The sequence below is a fragment of the Pyrus communis genome, chromosome 3 (genome assembly GCF_041283825.1).
Source record: "Pyrus communis isolate YQ-2024b chromosome 3, ASM4128382v1, whole genome shotgun sequence".
NCBI classification, from domain to species: domain Eukaryota; kingdom Viridiplantae; phylum Streptophyta; class Magnoliopsida; order Rosales; family Rosaceae; genus Pyrus; species Pyrus communis.
In genome coordinates, this window is record NC_142567.1 from 11,068,843 (window position 1) to 11,087,103 (window position 18,261).

Here is an 18,261-nt window from a genome sequence, read left to right on the forward strand (position 1 = left end):
TCTACTATATTCCGATCATATACTTCAGAGCTCGGAACATTTGTCAAAATCTAAGTATGAATATGATCGCGTTGATGTATCTCATGTACGTTGCTTTGGCCAAGGACTTCAGAAGATAGATCGTCAAGGGCTCATGGAATATTAATCTACCTAGAAGGTTACAGATTCCTTGTTATTCATTCACGTATCTCCATGTTGTTACATTGTCAAATGATAAAGACGTATCCGCAAGGCATCTATGGTGTTCAGGTCAAATGACTACTTTGCATAATTACAACTAATAAGTTCTTACATGATAGGTATGTCGGAACTCTCTCTTGATTGTTGTTTAGTGTACTCATCAACCTTTGGAACAACTATGTATTTATATTAGTGTCGAACATTAATGACTTGAGACTAGTCATACTCCTAACTGAGTTGACATAGCACATACTAGCCTTAGCCGTGTGTTAATGCCCAATTGACAATCTTATGGCTAAGAACATTTTAGAAATGAACGTTAGAAACGGTATTGTTGATCTAACTTACTTAGATCACTTCTTTCTTAAGTTGGTTACATTCATTGGCTTCTGTTATTGATTAAACACATTTACCCTACAATAATGATTAACAATAAACATGCCCTTCCACTGAACTAAATAAAAGTTTAACATAAATATTTCAAAAGCTATTACATCAAATGAGCGACTGTAAGGCACTTTTCTAAAAACTGACTTATGCGGCCGCCTAAGCGATGGTCAGTCGCCAAGATTAAGCTAGAAATGGGAAGAGATTAGGTGGAGTAGGTAGCTGTTGGGCGGTCTAGGCAGAGCCTAGGCAACTCATGAGTCAATTAGATGACCACCACCCCCAAAAAGTCTAAGTCGAGACGAAGTGTTTCAGAACCCAGATCTGAAATATTGGTTCTTTTGTTGATAGATTTATCTATCATGGGCCTATTTAGTTAATTAAGTAATCAATATAAAAACCCAAAATTAAAATTTTTATAATAAAACAATTAATACATACATATATAGTTGATGAGTTTATGAAGTGGACCCATTTAGTTATAAATTAATTTGTGTTTTCCATTATATTGGATGCTCTTTTGGCATAACAATGTCTAATTTTTGAATTTTATGTTTCAAATACAAGTAGTTTTTTTTTTTTTTTTTTTTTTTTTTGTTGAAGTGTAAGTAGTCAATTAGACATTTTTTATATGATATTTAATAAATTACTTAAATTTGCCTAGGCCCTCACTTAGGCGTGTAGGCGCTAAGCCCCAACCTTGCTTTAACGACATACTTTTAACGATCTCCTACTTGCACTCAAAGCCATCTTCCCATGTATATAATGCCTATCTTTTCCATGTGATGATCAAGCTGGAGACATTGGTTTGGTCATTCGATCGACTATATTATCTGCTGATGCAAACTTCAGGATGTTGACTTTACTTTTGGCAGCATATCATTTAATGATATTGAAGCATTTGTTGAAATACTTGTTCTTTTGATGAGCCCTAGTTTCCCTGGCTTGAGCTATAGTGTAACGACCCAAAATTTCTAATTCGGAAGCTAATTACTAAGATAGGCCTAAATTATTAATCTCAATTATTTTATTATGGCTTCATCTAACCTTCTCGTTAGACTGCCTACATATCCTACTAAGGGATCAAGTCATTCGTAGTTCACATTTCATTTTCCAAACCATATCCGATAATATGCAAATAACCGAAATAACCAACTTTGGGTTTAAGAATCGAAACACATCAATTTGGTACCAAACTCATATTTAGAATATCAAAATATGCACAAAATGGCAACATCGGCCCATTGGCCACGCGCAGCTGCCCGCACTGCCACAGATGGCGGTTTCCGGTGAACGGAAACCCAATTTTCCGACTAACTCCAAAAATTATCAAATTTTACAAGCATGAAGATCTCAATTAGAGGAGTAATTTTTATACTTGGGTCAAGTCCAATTCGGTCGGGGAACGCCTGAAATCAGCCTTGGATCGTCGGAAACCCTTAAAATAGGTGTTCACGATTCAACCTCAAAACACATTCCGACACCCCAACCATTGCTTGGGCTTTGTTCCTGACATTGAGGGGAGACTATTGGTGGTAGTAATGGTAGGAGTTAGCTTCAGGTTTTGGCGAATCGAAGCCAAACCCGTGCATCCCCTCTGTATGGTTTCTCTCGAAATCCACCAACTTTATCAAATTTTGTGATGGAAATGGGAAGGGGAACGATTGGGTTCGAAGTAAAGATCATTTTGACACTAATCCCATCGTCAACGGTGGCTGAGCTCAGAAGATCCGATCGGGTCGGGTCGACGGATCAATGAAGGATCTGGTTTTCTTCCTCCTCCATTCCCTCCTTTCTCTCCTTTCTTTTCTCCTTGATTGGCCGGGTCCCCCTCTCTTTTCCCTTCTTTCTCTCATTCCTTCTTCATCACAACCACACACGTGGCATCCCAGATTTGGCTCCAAATATCTGGAGCCTTCCAGAAATAGTAAATTGACCATTTTGTCCTCAACTTCAATCGTTAACATCATTTTCGTTATTACTCCATTTCACGAACGGTTTACACCTCTGTGTTCATGAGATTGAGCTTTATCCAAATATACCAAGAAATATGATAAAATATATAAGGATAAAATGCGTTCTCGTATAGTTCAATTTAGCCAACTTGGGCATTTTCGTCTTTTCCACTTTTTGAAAAAATTTCCACATAATCATATATTTTAAATATTTCTAGGGTATTACATATAGCCCCATTGTTATCAAGTTTAAAGTTACTGGTGATTATATGGTGGGAACCATTCAAAATTTAGTAATGAACTTCATCCATAATGTCTCTTTGCTTGCTTCATTTACAACAAAATATTCTGCCTTACTCGTGGAATCAACAATGACATCCCGTTTCTTACTCTTCCAACACCCAACCATTCAGAGTGAACAAAAATCTGGAGTTGGAACTTCTATCATCAATGTTAGATTGGAAACTGCATCTGTATAAGCTTTCACTAGAAAGTCACAACTCAGAATCTCCTTCATAAACGAGGAACATCTTTTTAGTTCTTTTTAGATACTTTAAGACATTCTTGACTTCTACCCTATGTTCTAATTTTGGGTTAGGTTAATTTCGACTAGTAATGCTGGACATCAGAAGCGATATTTGGCCTTGTGCATACCATAGCATACATGAGATTGCCTATTACAGAAGCATAAGGAATCTTACTCATTTGTTGCACTTCTTCAGGAATCTTAGGTCTCATAGACTTGCAAAGGTGAATTTCAAGTCTCACAGGAAGATAACCTTTATTAGATTCTTCCTTATTAAACCTTTAGCACTTTATCTATGTATATATTGAGATAATCCAATGAATGTTCTAGATCCATCACAATAGAGTTGTATCCCAAGTACATAAGAAAGTTTCATGTGGAAGGTTTTGGATAGCTACACTTCTACAGAAGAAAGCATTGTATTTTCATTCCCAAATAGTAGTATGCCATCTACACAAGGAACATGACTACACTACTGACGACCTTTTGATAAACACAATTGTCATCTTTATTTTGTATGAAACCAAACAATTTGATTTTAGTGTCAAAATGAATATTCCAACTCAAGAAGTTTGCTTGAGTCCATAAATGGATATCTGAAGCTTGCGTACTTTTTCAGATTTGGACACGAAGCCTTTGGTTTAAGTCATACAGAGATTTCTACTAGGTGGCCGTTCAGAAAAGTTGTCTTTACATTCATTTGTCAGATCTCATATCATAGTATGCAATTATAACAAGGAATATTCGAATGGATTTAATTATAGCTACAAGAGAGAAGACTTCTTCGTAGTCAATATTTTCTCGTTGTTTGTAACCTTTGGCTACGAATCTAGCTAGATAAGTTTCCATGTTTCCATCAACGCCTAATTTCCATTTGAAGACTCATTTGTTTCCAATTGTTATTATACCCACTAAAGGGTCTACAAGAGTCCAGACTTGATTTTCACACATGGAATCCATTTAAGATTTCATGGCTTCTTGCCATTTTTTTAATCAATGTTTAACATTGCTTCAGTGTAGTCTGTAGGGTCATTCTTTGTATCATTGTTACCAATAAAGTGTAATTTCCCAAAGTCATTAGCCATATCATACCTCTAAAGTAACTTGCTGACATTTTCAGATCTGCATAGAACTTAGGGTTTAAGAATAAAGTTGTTTGTCTGTTGGGTGCTTATTTGTGGCTCATCAGGAATTTCCTTTAGCTCTATCATTCTTTTGAGAACAATTTATTTTCAAGGAATACAACAGTTTTGGAGACAAAACTTTTGATCGTCATTGTGATATAATTCGTATCCTTGAGTTTGTTAGGTTACCCTTCAAAGTAGCATTTAACAGACCTTATTTCAAGCTTACCTACATCAAGTTTCTTGACATATGTAGGACAACTTCAAATCTTAAGGCGATTAAGACTTAGTTTCTTCCTATATCATATCTTGTAGGCTGTTTGTGGAACGGGTTTGGAATGCACGTGTTTAGCAAATAATCGACTATGTGTAGCTTTTTCTTGTAGAACTTCCCAAGAAAAAGCACTATAAATGCACTCAAACACCCAAAGATAACACCTAAGAAATAAGCCACAAGAATGTTCATTGTGATTGAAGCAAATTGGAGTTTGAAAATGGGATTTTAAGTTAAAGTGAATTTTGAAGTAGACAAAACTCTTTCGGCAACACAACATAAACCAGAGAAACAAACACCCCAAAATATATCATAGCTCAGAGCACTAGTTGTAATCACATTTTAAGTAATTAAAAAACAATGTCATATTATAGCTTAGAGCACTAGCAATGAAAATCAAACCCTACCAAACAAAAACCACTGTTTAGGGCAGAGATCGAACCAACATTTATAATTGTGCAACAATGGTAAAACAAAACTAAAAACGAAATTTGAAGTGTGAACTAGAGATCAAACTAAAACTTCACCTTGAGAATTTTGATGCAACAAAGCCAGAAGCAATCCGATGAAGATGAAACTTCGACTTTTCAACCAAAATTTCGCCACAGGCACATTTGATGGAACAAAACCCTGTGTAGATGGATTTTCAACCAAAATCCTGTGATGATGGATAAGCCTCTAAGAGGGCAAATATTTCGAGATGGAAAAGTATGAAAGTGGGAGAATACTATTTTCATTTTGATGCAAACGAAGATTGCAGGCAGAGAGTAGGAGTAATTATCTATAGCATTAAAAAGATGGTCAATTTTGCCTATAAAGTTTGCGGGTGTCTTAATCTTCACAGTGTCAATTCGTCGTCTACGATGGTCCAATGAGGTCAAGGTTGGTTAGAGATAATTGGCTACAACTTTAGGTGGTAGCACCGGTCGACGCTTGGCAAATTTGCCAAAAAAAAAAAAAAAGGTTTTGCCGAAACCCTAGAAAATTCATGGTCTCACATCACCTCCACATGATGGTCTATCAAGGTGGTTCTTGAGTGGGTTTTATTAAGGGAAATAAGAGCTTCAAGTTGGTGGTGGTGTTGCGGTTTAATTCTGCCAGAGATGGCTGGATTTTGCTTCGAAAGATCACGAAGAAAACAGGATTGGTCGAGAGGTTGGAGTTTCTGGGTTGACTTTTAGAAATTGAAAGTTTTCATTTTTTGGAACATTCCATGTTTCCCTTAACATAAATTAGTATTTATAGTAAGTGCAAAAAGCTAAATTGCCTCTCATTGTCAACACTCATAACTTCTTCATTTCAACTCTGATTTGCGACAATTTTTGCCTAAACAGTCATGGGATAGAGCTCTATTAAAAGAAAAGAATGCAAATCAAACTGTAAAGATTGGGTTTTGTTTCAATGAAAATAAAATAAAATCTCAAAATTAAAATACCACTATAAAAAGTGAAATCTCATAACAGTATTTCACAAAACAAGTATTCATTATGAATACTTGTTATATTATAAAGGGCCTTATATCTACCCACACTCAGGGGCAGATCTATTAAGGGGCCAGGGTGGTCTCGGAACACTTGAAAGCTTAGATAAATGGTTGTTTGGATCTCCGAGGACCACCCAAGTCTGGGCAGTGGTGGAAAAGAACAACAGCCATAGTTGCTACAATGCAAAACAGAAGGAGGAAGAAGAAAGCCAATTATTTTTTCAAATGACTTGGCTAAAACGACGTCGTTTTGAGCTAAGTCATTAAAATAAATTAAAAAACTCACGTAATAAAGCACTTAATCTAGTAGTAATATCTTTTATAGAAAAGTCAAACCATTTAAAATTTAATAAAAGCCAAATGGCTTTTCATTAGTCTGACCACTTTCAATCCAATTCACTTTACCAATTACAATTTATAATATCTAACTGTCTTTGCCATTCCTGTTCCCCATTCCACCCAAACCAACCACGAAGGTAACCAGCAGCAACTTCAGAATTTATGTAAGATTTAGTGTGAGTTCATACATATTTATTGTTAATTTATTAAGATTTTTAGTTTAGTTTTTTTTTTTTTTTTTCTTCTGAAAAACACTACTTAAAAAAAAAGGGCCAAACAGTGAATACATATAAGGGTCTTTGATAATGGTATTTTATAAAAGCCCAAACAATCAAAACACTAATTAAACCATTCAAAAACTCAAATTTAGAGGTTCGCATGACATACAAAACCAGACTACACATCCTCAATAAACAAAAGTACAATCAAATTGGGAACAGTATTGCAAGGGAAAATCATCATCAATTAGTTCGGACAATCCTATTCCAAATAGTTCTTCAAATTTAGATAGTTCCAATCCTATTCTGGATAGTTCACCTCCAATTGAAAATAGTTCTAGTCCAATTGCTGATAATTGCACTCTACAACAAAATGAGTTAAAAGTTATTTGGATAATCTTGAGAGAGACCCCGGAAACAAAATTCCAATGAAGGATTATCCTCCAATATTCGAGATGAGGTTCGAAGAGCATATATATTGATGGAGCCTTTTAGAGCTAAAGATCATGATTTTCCATTCACTTTGCATTCGAATAAAAAGTTACGGTTTGTTGATAATTGATTAAAGGAATTTCATTGGTTGAAATATAGTATATTTAAAGACGCTGCATTTTGCTTTTATTGCTATTTATAAAACAATAGGTAGGCTTTCAAAATTAGAAGCACACAAGAGCATGTTTTGAAAAACATGTCTGGTAGTTTTTACAATAAAGTTGTTGAAGCCGCTGGTAATCTAATGAATCAAAAGACACACATTGAAATAGTTGTGGTCAAACAGTCAGAAGAAGCTCATATGGCTTACCGCACTTGCTTGAATACGTGAATCGATTGCACTAAGTCATGATTAAAGTAACACTGAAAGCAACAAAAGTAACTATTTGAAGCCCTTACAATTCCTAGGTAATCATGATGAGAAAATAAAGGTCGTTGTGTTAGATAAAGCTCTGGGAAATCTCAAGCTAATAGCTCATTCAATTAAAAAATATCTTTCTAATGAAACCATTAATGCTATCATAACTTATATGAAGAATGCTTGGTTCTTTTCTTTAATGGTTGATGAGGCACATGATGTTTCCATAAAAGAGCAAAATGTGATGGTTTTGCGTTATGTGGACAAAAATGGGCAAGTCATTGAAAGGTTTGTAGGAGTTCAACGTGTTCCTAACACCATTTCAAACACACTAAATGTGTCTATTGATATGTTCTTTAATTTTAATGAATTGATCTTCTTTAATTTATGAGGGCAAGGTTATGATGGTGATAGTAATATGAAATGTGAATTCAATGACCTTCAGATAAAGATTTTGAATGAACAACCTTGTGCATTATATGTTCATTGCTTTGCTCATCAACTCCAATTAGCTCTTATTATCACGACAAAAGGATAATGTTGATGGTAACATATTTTTCCTATTGGCTAATAATGTGGTAAATAATATTGGAGCTTCATGTAAGCTTCGTGATGTATTTAGAGAGATGCAACAAAAAGAACTTATGAAAGCTCTAGAAAATGATTCTCTTATAAAACGTACCAGAGGTACAAGATGAAATTCACATTATGGTATTTTGATTTGATTTCTTGGTTCTCGTCCATGGTCAATCTGCTTGAAATGATTATTGATGATAACACCAATGATAGTATGGCCGAAACAAATAGGTTATTGAGAGACATACAATCTTTTGAGTCTGTGTTTCTTCTATTTTTTTGTGGCCAACATCATGTTGAGGATATTAGAATGGATGAGTAGCTCAAGGGAGGTCACACAGTAATGCCCACAAAAAGATCAGCAGTCATCGTTACAAAGTGGAGCTCTTTATTGTTGTCATTGATTAACCAAAATAAATTAGGGTTTATTTTCTGAAACCCTACACATTTTTACATCCTATCCGCACCCTTCCATAATTCCCTTGAATCCGTAGCCTTTCATTCATCCAAAATCCATCTCAGCCGCACCTTTTAGTTCTAAAACCCTAGCTTTCTCTCATTGATTCACTTATCATTCATATCATTCATTCATTCACCCTAATTTCTCCCTAAGCCATCATTCCCATCAACCACAAAACCTAACAGCCGCAGCCACCCATTGATTATCTCCATTCAATCCGTGCATTCCCCTTCCATTGCAGCCACTCCCCACCATTGCCGCAGCACTACCAACCCTTCCAGCCACCTTCCACACCTCCATACACTTTCCTACCACCTTGCCGCACCACCACACTTCCCTAAACCCATTCCCAAATCAGAAAATCATCCAAAAACCACCCACAACCTCTCTGCCACAGCAAGGAGAAGAAGAAAGAGGGACTTAGACGCGTAGAAATTCAAGTGGATTCGTTGGGCGTTCTAGGTGTAATCGATCTTTTAATCTTTATGTTTAAATTCAATTTTATTTCTCTTTCTGTGAACATGAGAGGCTAAACCCCTATTTAGCTAGGGGGTGATTCGAAACCATGTTTATGCTTGCAATATGATTTGATTACCTTTGGTTGGAATTTCATGTATTGTGGATTCAATTTGTTTAACTGCTTGATTGATAACTTATTTGTGTATGTTTATTGAGAGTGCGCGCTTAATTTTCATGCATGAATATGACGCTAGAATATAAGTGAATTTCACTTAATAGTTATGAACTTATATTCACAAGTAGTGGAGGTTGCTTATAAACAATCGCGTTAAATGAATTCTTGGCACTAGTTTCATGCTCATCATAGTAACGAATGCATCATGATTTCCAAAGAACGTAATGATTCTAACTTGTATCTTTATCATGCTGTTCATATAGAGAACTTGTTAGGAATAATTTGTTTGCAATGCATATTCATCCAATTCAATGATTCTAGTGAAATCTGAAGGTTAATTTAAGCGGACCTAATTAACCCGGAGTGTTGAGTTTCATAATTCATCGAAAGACCAACTGAAAATCATCTTGTATGCAAGTGTGACATGTGTGGAGAAGAACCTTCTAGCTAGCATTCCATCCATATTTTCATCCAATTCATCTTTACAATCTGCCCTTAATTACAATCTGTGCATTTTATTTAGTTTCGTCAAAAACTCAATCCCCCTTTACTTTAGTGTCTAATTTAGTTAGAAAGTGTCTTAGTTTGTGTTTCTAAGTGTTTTGATTCAATTTATTACCCAAATTCGTCCAAATTAGTCAAAGTGCTCAAAACTGCCCAGAAAGTGTTTTTAAGGCAGTTTTGAGTGTTTTGGGGCTGTTTTGAGTCTTTTGTTTTGTTTTAGTGTTTTATTGTTTAGTTTGCATTCTTTGAGTCTAGTTTAGTGTTTTAATCTTTGTTTTACGTTTTTGAGTCAGTTTCCAAGTGATTTTGCAATCCCTCCTAATCCCCGGTTAAGAACGATCCCTACTTATTCATATACTACAATTGTCACAAGAGGGTTTTAATTTGTGTGCTTATTTATTCCGCATCACCTGCCCCGGTTGGTGAAACATAGCTCCTGCCCCACCATCGACTAACTTATCCAACTCCTTGCTAGTATACGGTGAAATAAGGGTTTGTACTTGAGGAGGAGCTTCACTAATCAAACCAAGACTAGATTGGGCTATTAAAAACTAATCCCAACTTAAATCAAACATGAGATCAGCTAACTTCGATAAGTTGGGATTATACCTTCTATATGTGGGATAAAATGAGCGGCCCAAACAGAACCAACTCAACCCAAGCCAAACCAGCCAATCCCTATAATTAGTCCAAGCCAAGCTAACGATATGTATCGAACACGCCCTTAATAGCATTCACCGTGTACTCAAGATCTTGTTTGTTAATATTAGTTCTCCATGCTCACATTATCCCCTTGTATAGGAGAAATTTTCTTATGCAATCAAGATTTAGTCTCAGTGACATTACCGTCTAATAATATTTGTTACGTGTTCAACAATGCACTATTTATTTAATAGACGATTAACATGTGGTACACTGAAGAGATGAAAAAATTTCTTTTTTTTTTATAGATTGAAGAAAAAGAAAATTGAAAAGCTAACTTGCGGCATCTGAAGCAAAGAAAATAAGAAAGAAGAAGGTCCGCATCATTCTTAAAAAGTGTCTACCTGCATTAGTTGTTTTCACCGGTAATTTTAGCAGATGAAGGTTGCTTTTGAGTCCCATGTGAGCATAATGAGCATGTGCACTTCTCACATGCTGAGGGGCCTGTCAATTCCCAACTGTTTTTTATTTCACATGGACGAGATAACAGGGCCATGGACACTATGTACCCCACATTTTTTGCATTACCCATTTTAGCCTTGAAAATTCTGATTTTGTGAGAACAAGACGGAGACATACGTAAAGGTGACAAAATTAATACAACGGTTACGAAAAGAACGTAATGTTATCCACACACGCATATTTATTTCTTACGTACCTTTTTTAATTTTTAGCTGTCGGGTCGAATGAATGGAAAATGATTAATGACAAAAAATTAGCAAGGGTGTATAAGAGGTAAAGATAATTGTGTGAATAGCATTATCCGTATAGATACTATATTAATGTTAGCAAGATTATATTTTGAGAGATTACCTTGCACGAGTTAATGTTTTTGATAGAAGTATTGCTAGGTAGAACAATTTTTTAGACTAAATTTGTGAACTATGTGATGTGTCAATAATAAGAAATAAACACGTTCATCAATACTTAAGCAATTAATTTCTTGGTAGAGATACATTATGTCATATGGTTTAAATAGATGGTCTTCATAGCATTACCCTTTTGATAGAGATGCATTATGTGAACCAATTTTTTTCTTTTTTTAACCATTTATGTGAACGGTTAAGATGCCTCTTATTTGATTTTTGGCATTTATATCAAATAAAAAAAAATCAAATAAAAACAGAAATAAAGGGTGAGCACTTATCATTTCCGTGAATGAAGGGCTTCATTCTTAAACAAATTGCAAGGATATTTTTGGGCTTTTCATGTTTCTGCAAAGAGCTGAAGGGTTGTTGTTGTATAGATAAGATGATGTGAGGTATATGCATGTGCTTGTTGGTTACACACTGAAGCAGAAAACTATCCTTTCGTCATTGCCCTGTGTCCTCAAAAAGCATCATACAGTGAAAAACTGCAAAAATATATTCAAAAATATATACAGCTAAATTCTAATGCCTACTGCATCTGCCTATAAATATGTCACTCCACTCTACCACAAATCTCCCATAACCTCAACCTCTCTCTCTGTGCTGCTGTATGAACTTCACTTTTATCTCCAAGTTTCAGCGCAGAGAAAATGGCTACTAAATTACTAAGCATTTTCATGTTATGTGTGGCTTTGATACTTGTTTTACTTGAACCAAACCAGGTAATCTCTCCCTCTCTCTCTCTCTCTCTCTCTCTTCTGAGTACTTACGATAATGTGTGTTTTCCTTTGAATTTCTAGGGCGCCTCCACCGTAGAAACATCGGCATTTCAACAACAGCACCAAGGGAATTACCAACCGGTGAGACTATTTATAATTTTATATACATATATATGGTGAATATATTGTCCACGATGGTTCTATCACTATATAATATATATCCCACCTTATTAGCAGAGATCTCGTTTCACTGTAGCAAACACGAGCCGATAGGCTCCCGTAGAGTTTATGTATTTTACCGTATAGGACCCTCACATTCTAGACAAAATGGAGAGAAATAGTTAAATGTATAAGAGGTTCTATATGGTGAATTCATAATCTCTATGACAGTTTTATAGCTATCTGTTTTTGCTATAGTAAAAGAGTATTTGCTAAGAAGGGGCTCCTCTATGTAGACATTAATTCCATGGTTAATTAGTATTTCTAATTTATTCTTTATAATATATTGCAGCATGGTACTACCCAAGGCAGCCTTCGTCCTCAAGGTGGGTTATAAATTTTTATATGTTACCTTCATATAGATCTTCTACTTTTGGCAATGGCAAGGAACTAATACAAGTCCTAGTAAATAATATTTTGGTTTAATGGAGTTTAAATCTTATTAAAAATTCACAATCTAATTAATTTTCCAAATGTTTTGTTTAATTAATTGTGTTTAATCAGAGTGCGCACCGCGATGTACAAGTCGGTGCTCGGCTACAGCATACAAGAAGCCTTGTTTGTTTTTCTGCCAAAAGTGTTGCGCCAAGTGCTTGTGTGTGCCTCCTGGAACATATGGAAACAAACAAGTTTGCCCTTGCTACAATAACTGGAAGACCAAGAAAGGAGGACCAAAATGCCCCTAAGGACTTTACTCCAATTTATGCATTCTACATATATGATAGTTAGTCAAGCTCTCTTATAATATAATATGCAACTTAAGCCTAATAACATGATGTTGTATGCTCCAAAATATCCACCTTAAAAAGGTAGAGGCTTGAGGATTCGACTTATGTATTAGTTATGTGATTTGACAAATATATAATTGTAATTTTTTTTTAGAACGCTCGAAGTTCAAATCTCATGGATGAAAATGTTCTAGTTAACGAGCTAAATAAACCTTTGATATTGTTCTTAACACCTAGAAGTTGGAAAATCATGAAATTCATGCAAAATCCAACTATCAATAAAAAAAATTTATAGTACAAGTATTATACTACTTTAATTTACACTAGAAGAGGAGGGGGGGGGAAGGTTTAAAACCATGATGCCGTAGGTTGAAGAGTAAGCTTTAATCACCAGATCAATCCACCATTTGCAACACTCAATAAATTAAAATTGTGTGCCATTTGATGATTGTTTCATTTTCAGTTTCACTTTTTCTTTTTAACTAGAAGATGAAAAACTCGTTTGGTAACTACTTTTAGTTTTTTTAGTTTTCAGTTTTGAACAAAATAAAAACTCAAATGGGCATTTTGAGTTTTCAAAATTTGGCTTTTAGTTTTCAATTTTCATTTTTAGAACTAAAAATAGTTAACAAATGAGTTTTCAATTTTCAAATAGTGATTAAAGATATTTGACATGATTTTTACCACCTGCGCAAATAGGGTTAAAATCATAAATATACTTGCAAGAGTACAAGTTAGTTGTAGTAGAACAACTCAAGTAAGACCATTCTCCACAGGGATTGTTAATACATTTTATATTTATAAACAATTCTCAATTGATTATTTAACATATAGTTTAGAAAAAGATTTGAATTTGTGAAGTGAAATAACAAAAGTTTATGAAAATCGGAAACAATGGAAAATAAAGTAAAAACACGTTTTGAAAAATCAAGTTTAAAAGACACTAGGGTTCCGTTGTTAGCTTAACAATCATATGTAGTTCTCCCAATTGCTTATGACTTATATATGCATACTTTGAAGGTTAGGTTTTTCCTAATGCAAATTCTAGCCCCAAACTAGAACATATATCAAACATGCAACCCGTCCGGACGTTTGGATCAAATCTAAAAATGTAAGGCTCATTAATTTTTATGAAAACCTTTTGAAAAACTAGGCAACCCTTAAGACATGGTATTCGCTTTAAGTCAAATTACAATTATTAAGCACAAGAAGCCTTAGCCAATTTCAGGCAAACTCTCCAACCAAAATTGCATTAAATTACTTGTCTAAGCATCCTAATGGTGATCAAGCATAAAGATAAATAGATAGTTTAAACACGATGATTAATAATTCAAAACATGTATGCATAAGGTCATAAACAAATTGAAAAGATACTACATATTCTTGTTAAGACTCGTGGCCTCGCCCTAGCAAAAAAAAAAAAAAAAAAGTTACACATATTCATAATTGAAGTCCAAAGAAAATATTAATAAGAAGCAAGGGATTGAAAACACCTTGTATAAAATCTGCAAATCTTAAAAGCGATAACTGAATTCTCTCTCCAAATCGCATAGAGAGGAACCCTGAGGTCGGCCAAGCTTATGTATTCTACAGTAAAAATTCTTCCTAGAAAAGGTCTTAGAATAAAACCAAAAAATTAAATAAATTAAGATAACTTAGGAAACAAAATCCTAATCAAACATGGAGAATCAACCACTTCAAAGATCTGCCACGTTCATGGGTTAAACCAGCTCCAAAACTGGTCCAAAGGTCTTGTTAAAGATTCAGACGTCCTGAACAACTTTATGGAAGGGCTCAACTCCAGAAAACGTCATCTTGATTGTTAAAAAGCCTAATTAATCATGAAACAACACTTTTGTAGTTTTGCACACTCATCCTTTATTTATTCACCATAATTCAACGGCTTGTCATAAAAATGTGAAACTTGGACACAAACAACTTGAAAGACTCATGACCATGATCCAATTGGAATTACTTCAAAATTCATCCGTTTGATCACTTTTTGCTCAGAAGAAGGTCACATGTTCTTCATTAGAAATACAAAATAAAGTATCAACACCTCACTTAAATGTATTATGTATAGGATGAAATATATAATATGAAAGTGACTCATCAATATTCACATTTGATTTGACATTATTTCATGATTTAATCACGTGTGTGTGTATATATATATCTGATATGAGTAGCCAAGAAATGTGATTAGGTGTCATTCATGGCTTGTGGAATTAAATTAATTTATAGAAATCTAAAACTAACCTACATTTATATTGTAATGTCATGATGTGGACTTGTAATAACCTACATTTATACTATAATAAGATGTTTGTGGTGTATGAGTAAATCGTAGCAATGGTCCCTTAACTTTAACTCAACTGGGACAATGGCCCCTTAACTAAAAATCCATTACCATTGGTCCCTCAACTCATTAAAACGTGCATCTATGGTCCCTTAACTAAAAATCCATTACCATTGGTCCCTCAACTTTGATCCAACTGGAGAAATGGTCCCTCAACTTTAACCCAATTAGAGCATTGGTCCCTCAACTTTAACCCAATTGTAGCAATGGTTCTTCTAACATAACTCATTTTACAAAATTCTGACGAAGTCAATGAAAATGACCATAGCTACACGTTTTGATGAGTTGAGGGACCCAAATTGTAGCAATGGTCATTCCAACATAACTCATTTTGAAAAAATTCTGACGAAGTTGACGAAAAGGACCATAGCTACACATTTTGATGAGTTGAGGGACCAGTGATAATAGATTTTTAGTTGAGGGACCATTGCTCCAATTTGATTAAAGTTAAGGGACCATTGCTATAATTTACTCATGGTGTAATCATCAATGTTGGTAATGTAGTGCAATCACATTCAAGTATAATACCTACTTGACAGTGTATTAAGGACGTCCACAACGTAAACACCAACATTATTAACAGCTTCATTTTGTGTTAATATTGTTTGTTAAAAAAAAATTATAATCTTACCAATTTTTGTACCATACTTTCCCAATTTCAAAACTACCAAGCACCAATCAACTTCATACCAACTACCTATTGAGAGGTTCATGCTGAGGCACCCTACCGAAGCACAAGAGTTTCCCTCCACCTAGAAGGCCAATCATAGCACGATACATGTCAACAGCGGAATAAAAGCTCCTAGAGTCCTACATCAACCGTGGACAAAAGCTGGAGACTCTCCTCAACTATAAAAGAAGACCATTCTTCTACAATTAATCCCTAATGTCATTATTGTTGACACACCCCGACCCTTAATGTCCACCTGGACTCCGAATCGAGCTGTGCTGGTCAACAGTGGAAGGTGACAAAGCCATAATATGTAGTGATGTGGAAAATGTGAATAAATTTAAACGTAAAAGTGCCTAAAGGTAGGAGTGTGCATGTGAGCAGGAATGAACCCATTTCATATGTGATGTCAGAGCATAAGTAAAGTACAGTAAGGTAGGATAAGATTTATACCGTCGAGAGTATTTCTATAACAACGTTTTACCAGAAAAGTCCTTGTCGATGTGAAAGCTCTGCTACTAAAACCTGGAGGGCCGAAAAAAAAAAAAAAAGATGAGTGGGCCTAAGAATAAAGCTTTGTAATACCTTTTCAAAATATAATAAGCCCTCGTCGTAAAACAAGTATAGTTTTCAAAATATACATACTACGTATAGTATGAAAATACTTACTGTAACCTGCAATATCTCAACAATTCAATACATCACAATATTACGTAAATAAACATCTAACGTTCGGTAATCACATAATCTCGCATAAACAAACATATCATATCGAGTGCTCATCGACATATGCTGACACACTAGTTCATGCAGAGATATTCTGACATGAGCAGATTGGGTGTAATAATGATATATACTCTAGTACTACAGTCACGTGAAGACTGGCGCTATGCGCATCACATACAAGTCCTAATTGCCTATAGCAATCTAGGACAAGACTGGCACTTACAATGGATCCAAAGTGAGCATACGGTGCGATGTGAACATACACATGAAAGACTGGCCCTGGCCTGGTCGAGTACCAACACTGGTGTAGCAATGATGAACAGATAATGTAAATAAAATCATACAATGGTAAATCAATAATTTACGTCGACATAATACTATTCACTACCATAAATATAAACAAGGCATCCTGTAATAATATGCATACCTGTGCATCCCGTAAGATTCATAATAATCTCATAATTTATCATCTTGACAATTCTTATAACGTCAATTTAATTATGGCATCACTTAAAAAATGCATTATTAATCTATGTATGGAAACTCAAATAATATATATACTATATAAAAGAAAAGACCTACTTACAGATACTTGCAAAGTCGTAGTTCGGACGAGTAAATATGGATAGTCGATGTTAATCATACATAAGCATAATAGAGACTCATTAATAAAACTTAATTAAAATGTTTGAATTTGGAGAAATCGATGGCAGATTTGGAATCAGGGTGTCGAAATGCCTTAAGGGGGGTTATGGGTAAATTTTCTAAAAAGTCAACGAAAAAGTCAACCAAGACACTGAGCCAGCTAACTACAATAAATATTTGGAATTTCACTAAATGCATGTCAAAAACGGACTTGGGGCATCGAAATTAGCCTAGGAGGGTTTCTGAGAAAATTCTGAAAAAGTCAACATAAAGAATATTCCAAAGAATATTCCCAAATATTATGAGCCCATTTTGGAACTGGGTTGGGCTGGAACATCGGCCCAAAGGTTTGGACCGGGTTGGCCCAAAGGGTTAGGTCCTTTTTTTTTTTTTGGGTCAGGTTGATTCGGTCCCCGTTGCAGGACCGATCGTCAGAATTTGGGCAGCAAACCAGAGCTCCAAACGAGCCCAAAACTCAATCATTTCTCACTTTCCACCTACCAAAATGAAGATAAATGAGTGTAGATTAGGATTATACCTTTCCCTGGATTAGTTGTGGCCGAAGTTGGCCGAAAAAAGGCCTGCAACTCGCGGCATCCCTCGTCTTAAATTGGGTTTGCTAATCCCATGTCTTTTCTACATCTAATCATGCCAAAACACTCATGAAATGAGTTAATCTTCATCAAAAGGCTAGTGGAAGACAATTTGAATGGTCTAAAACTTTACCTTCTGTCAAGAATAGCGATAATTCACCATGATTCGTTAGGGAAGACGATGAACAGTGATTGTCACTCTTCAGATAGAGAAGCAAGCTCCAGGCTTGGCCCTTCGTTTTTGGTCGTACGAACAGGTAGTGATGATGCGATGTGGATGTTGAAGTCTCACCGGGATGGTGACAATGGCTTAATGTCTGCACTTGCAGAGGAATGAAAGGAATGAGAGAGTGGAGAAAGAAAGAATCTGAGGGAGATGATAGCAGGAGAGACTACGAGAAAGACAAAGTGTTTTAAGAAAATAATAAAACTAGTGAGAGGAAATGAGGTGGCAGCAAGAGAGTTGTCAAAAATTTCTAGAATGGGACCTAGGACAAGGGAGAAATGGTGTGTGAACCCCA

The 18,261-nt window shown here is 35.2% G+C and overlaps 1 protein-coding gene across 1 annotated transcript; it reads left to right on the forward strand.

Moving 5' to 3' along the window:
• The first annotated feature begins 11,610 nt into the window (after positions 1 to 11,610).
• LOC137715806 (protein GAST1) lies at positions 11,611 to 12,898 on the forward strand. The gene is made up of 4 exons (XM_068455155.2): positions 11,611 to 11,803; positions 11,882 to 11,941; positions 12,312 to 12,345; positions 12,524 to 12,898. The coding sequence occupies exons 1-4, from the start codon at positions 11,732 to 11,734 to the stop codon at positions 12,703 to 12,705; spliced, it is 348 nt and encodes a 115-aa protein (XP_068311256.2). The 5' UTR covers positions 11,611 to 11,731; the 3' UTR covers positions 12,706 to 12,898.
• The last annotated feature ends 5,363 nt before the right edge of the window (positions 12,899 to 18,261 follow it).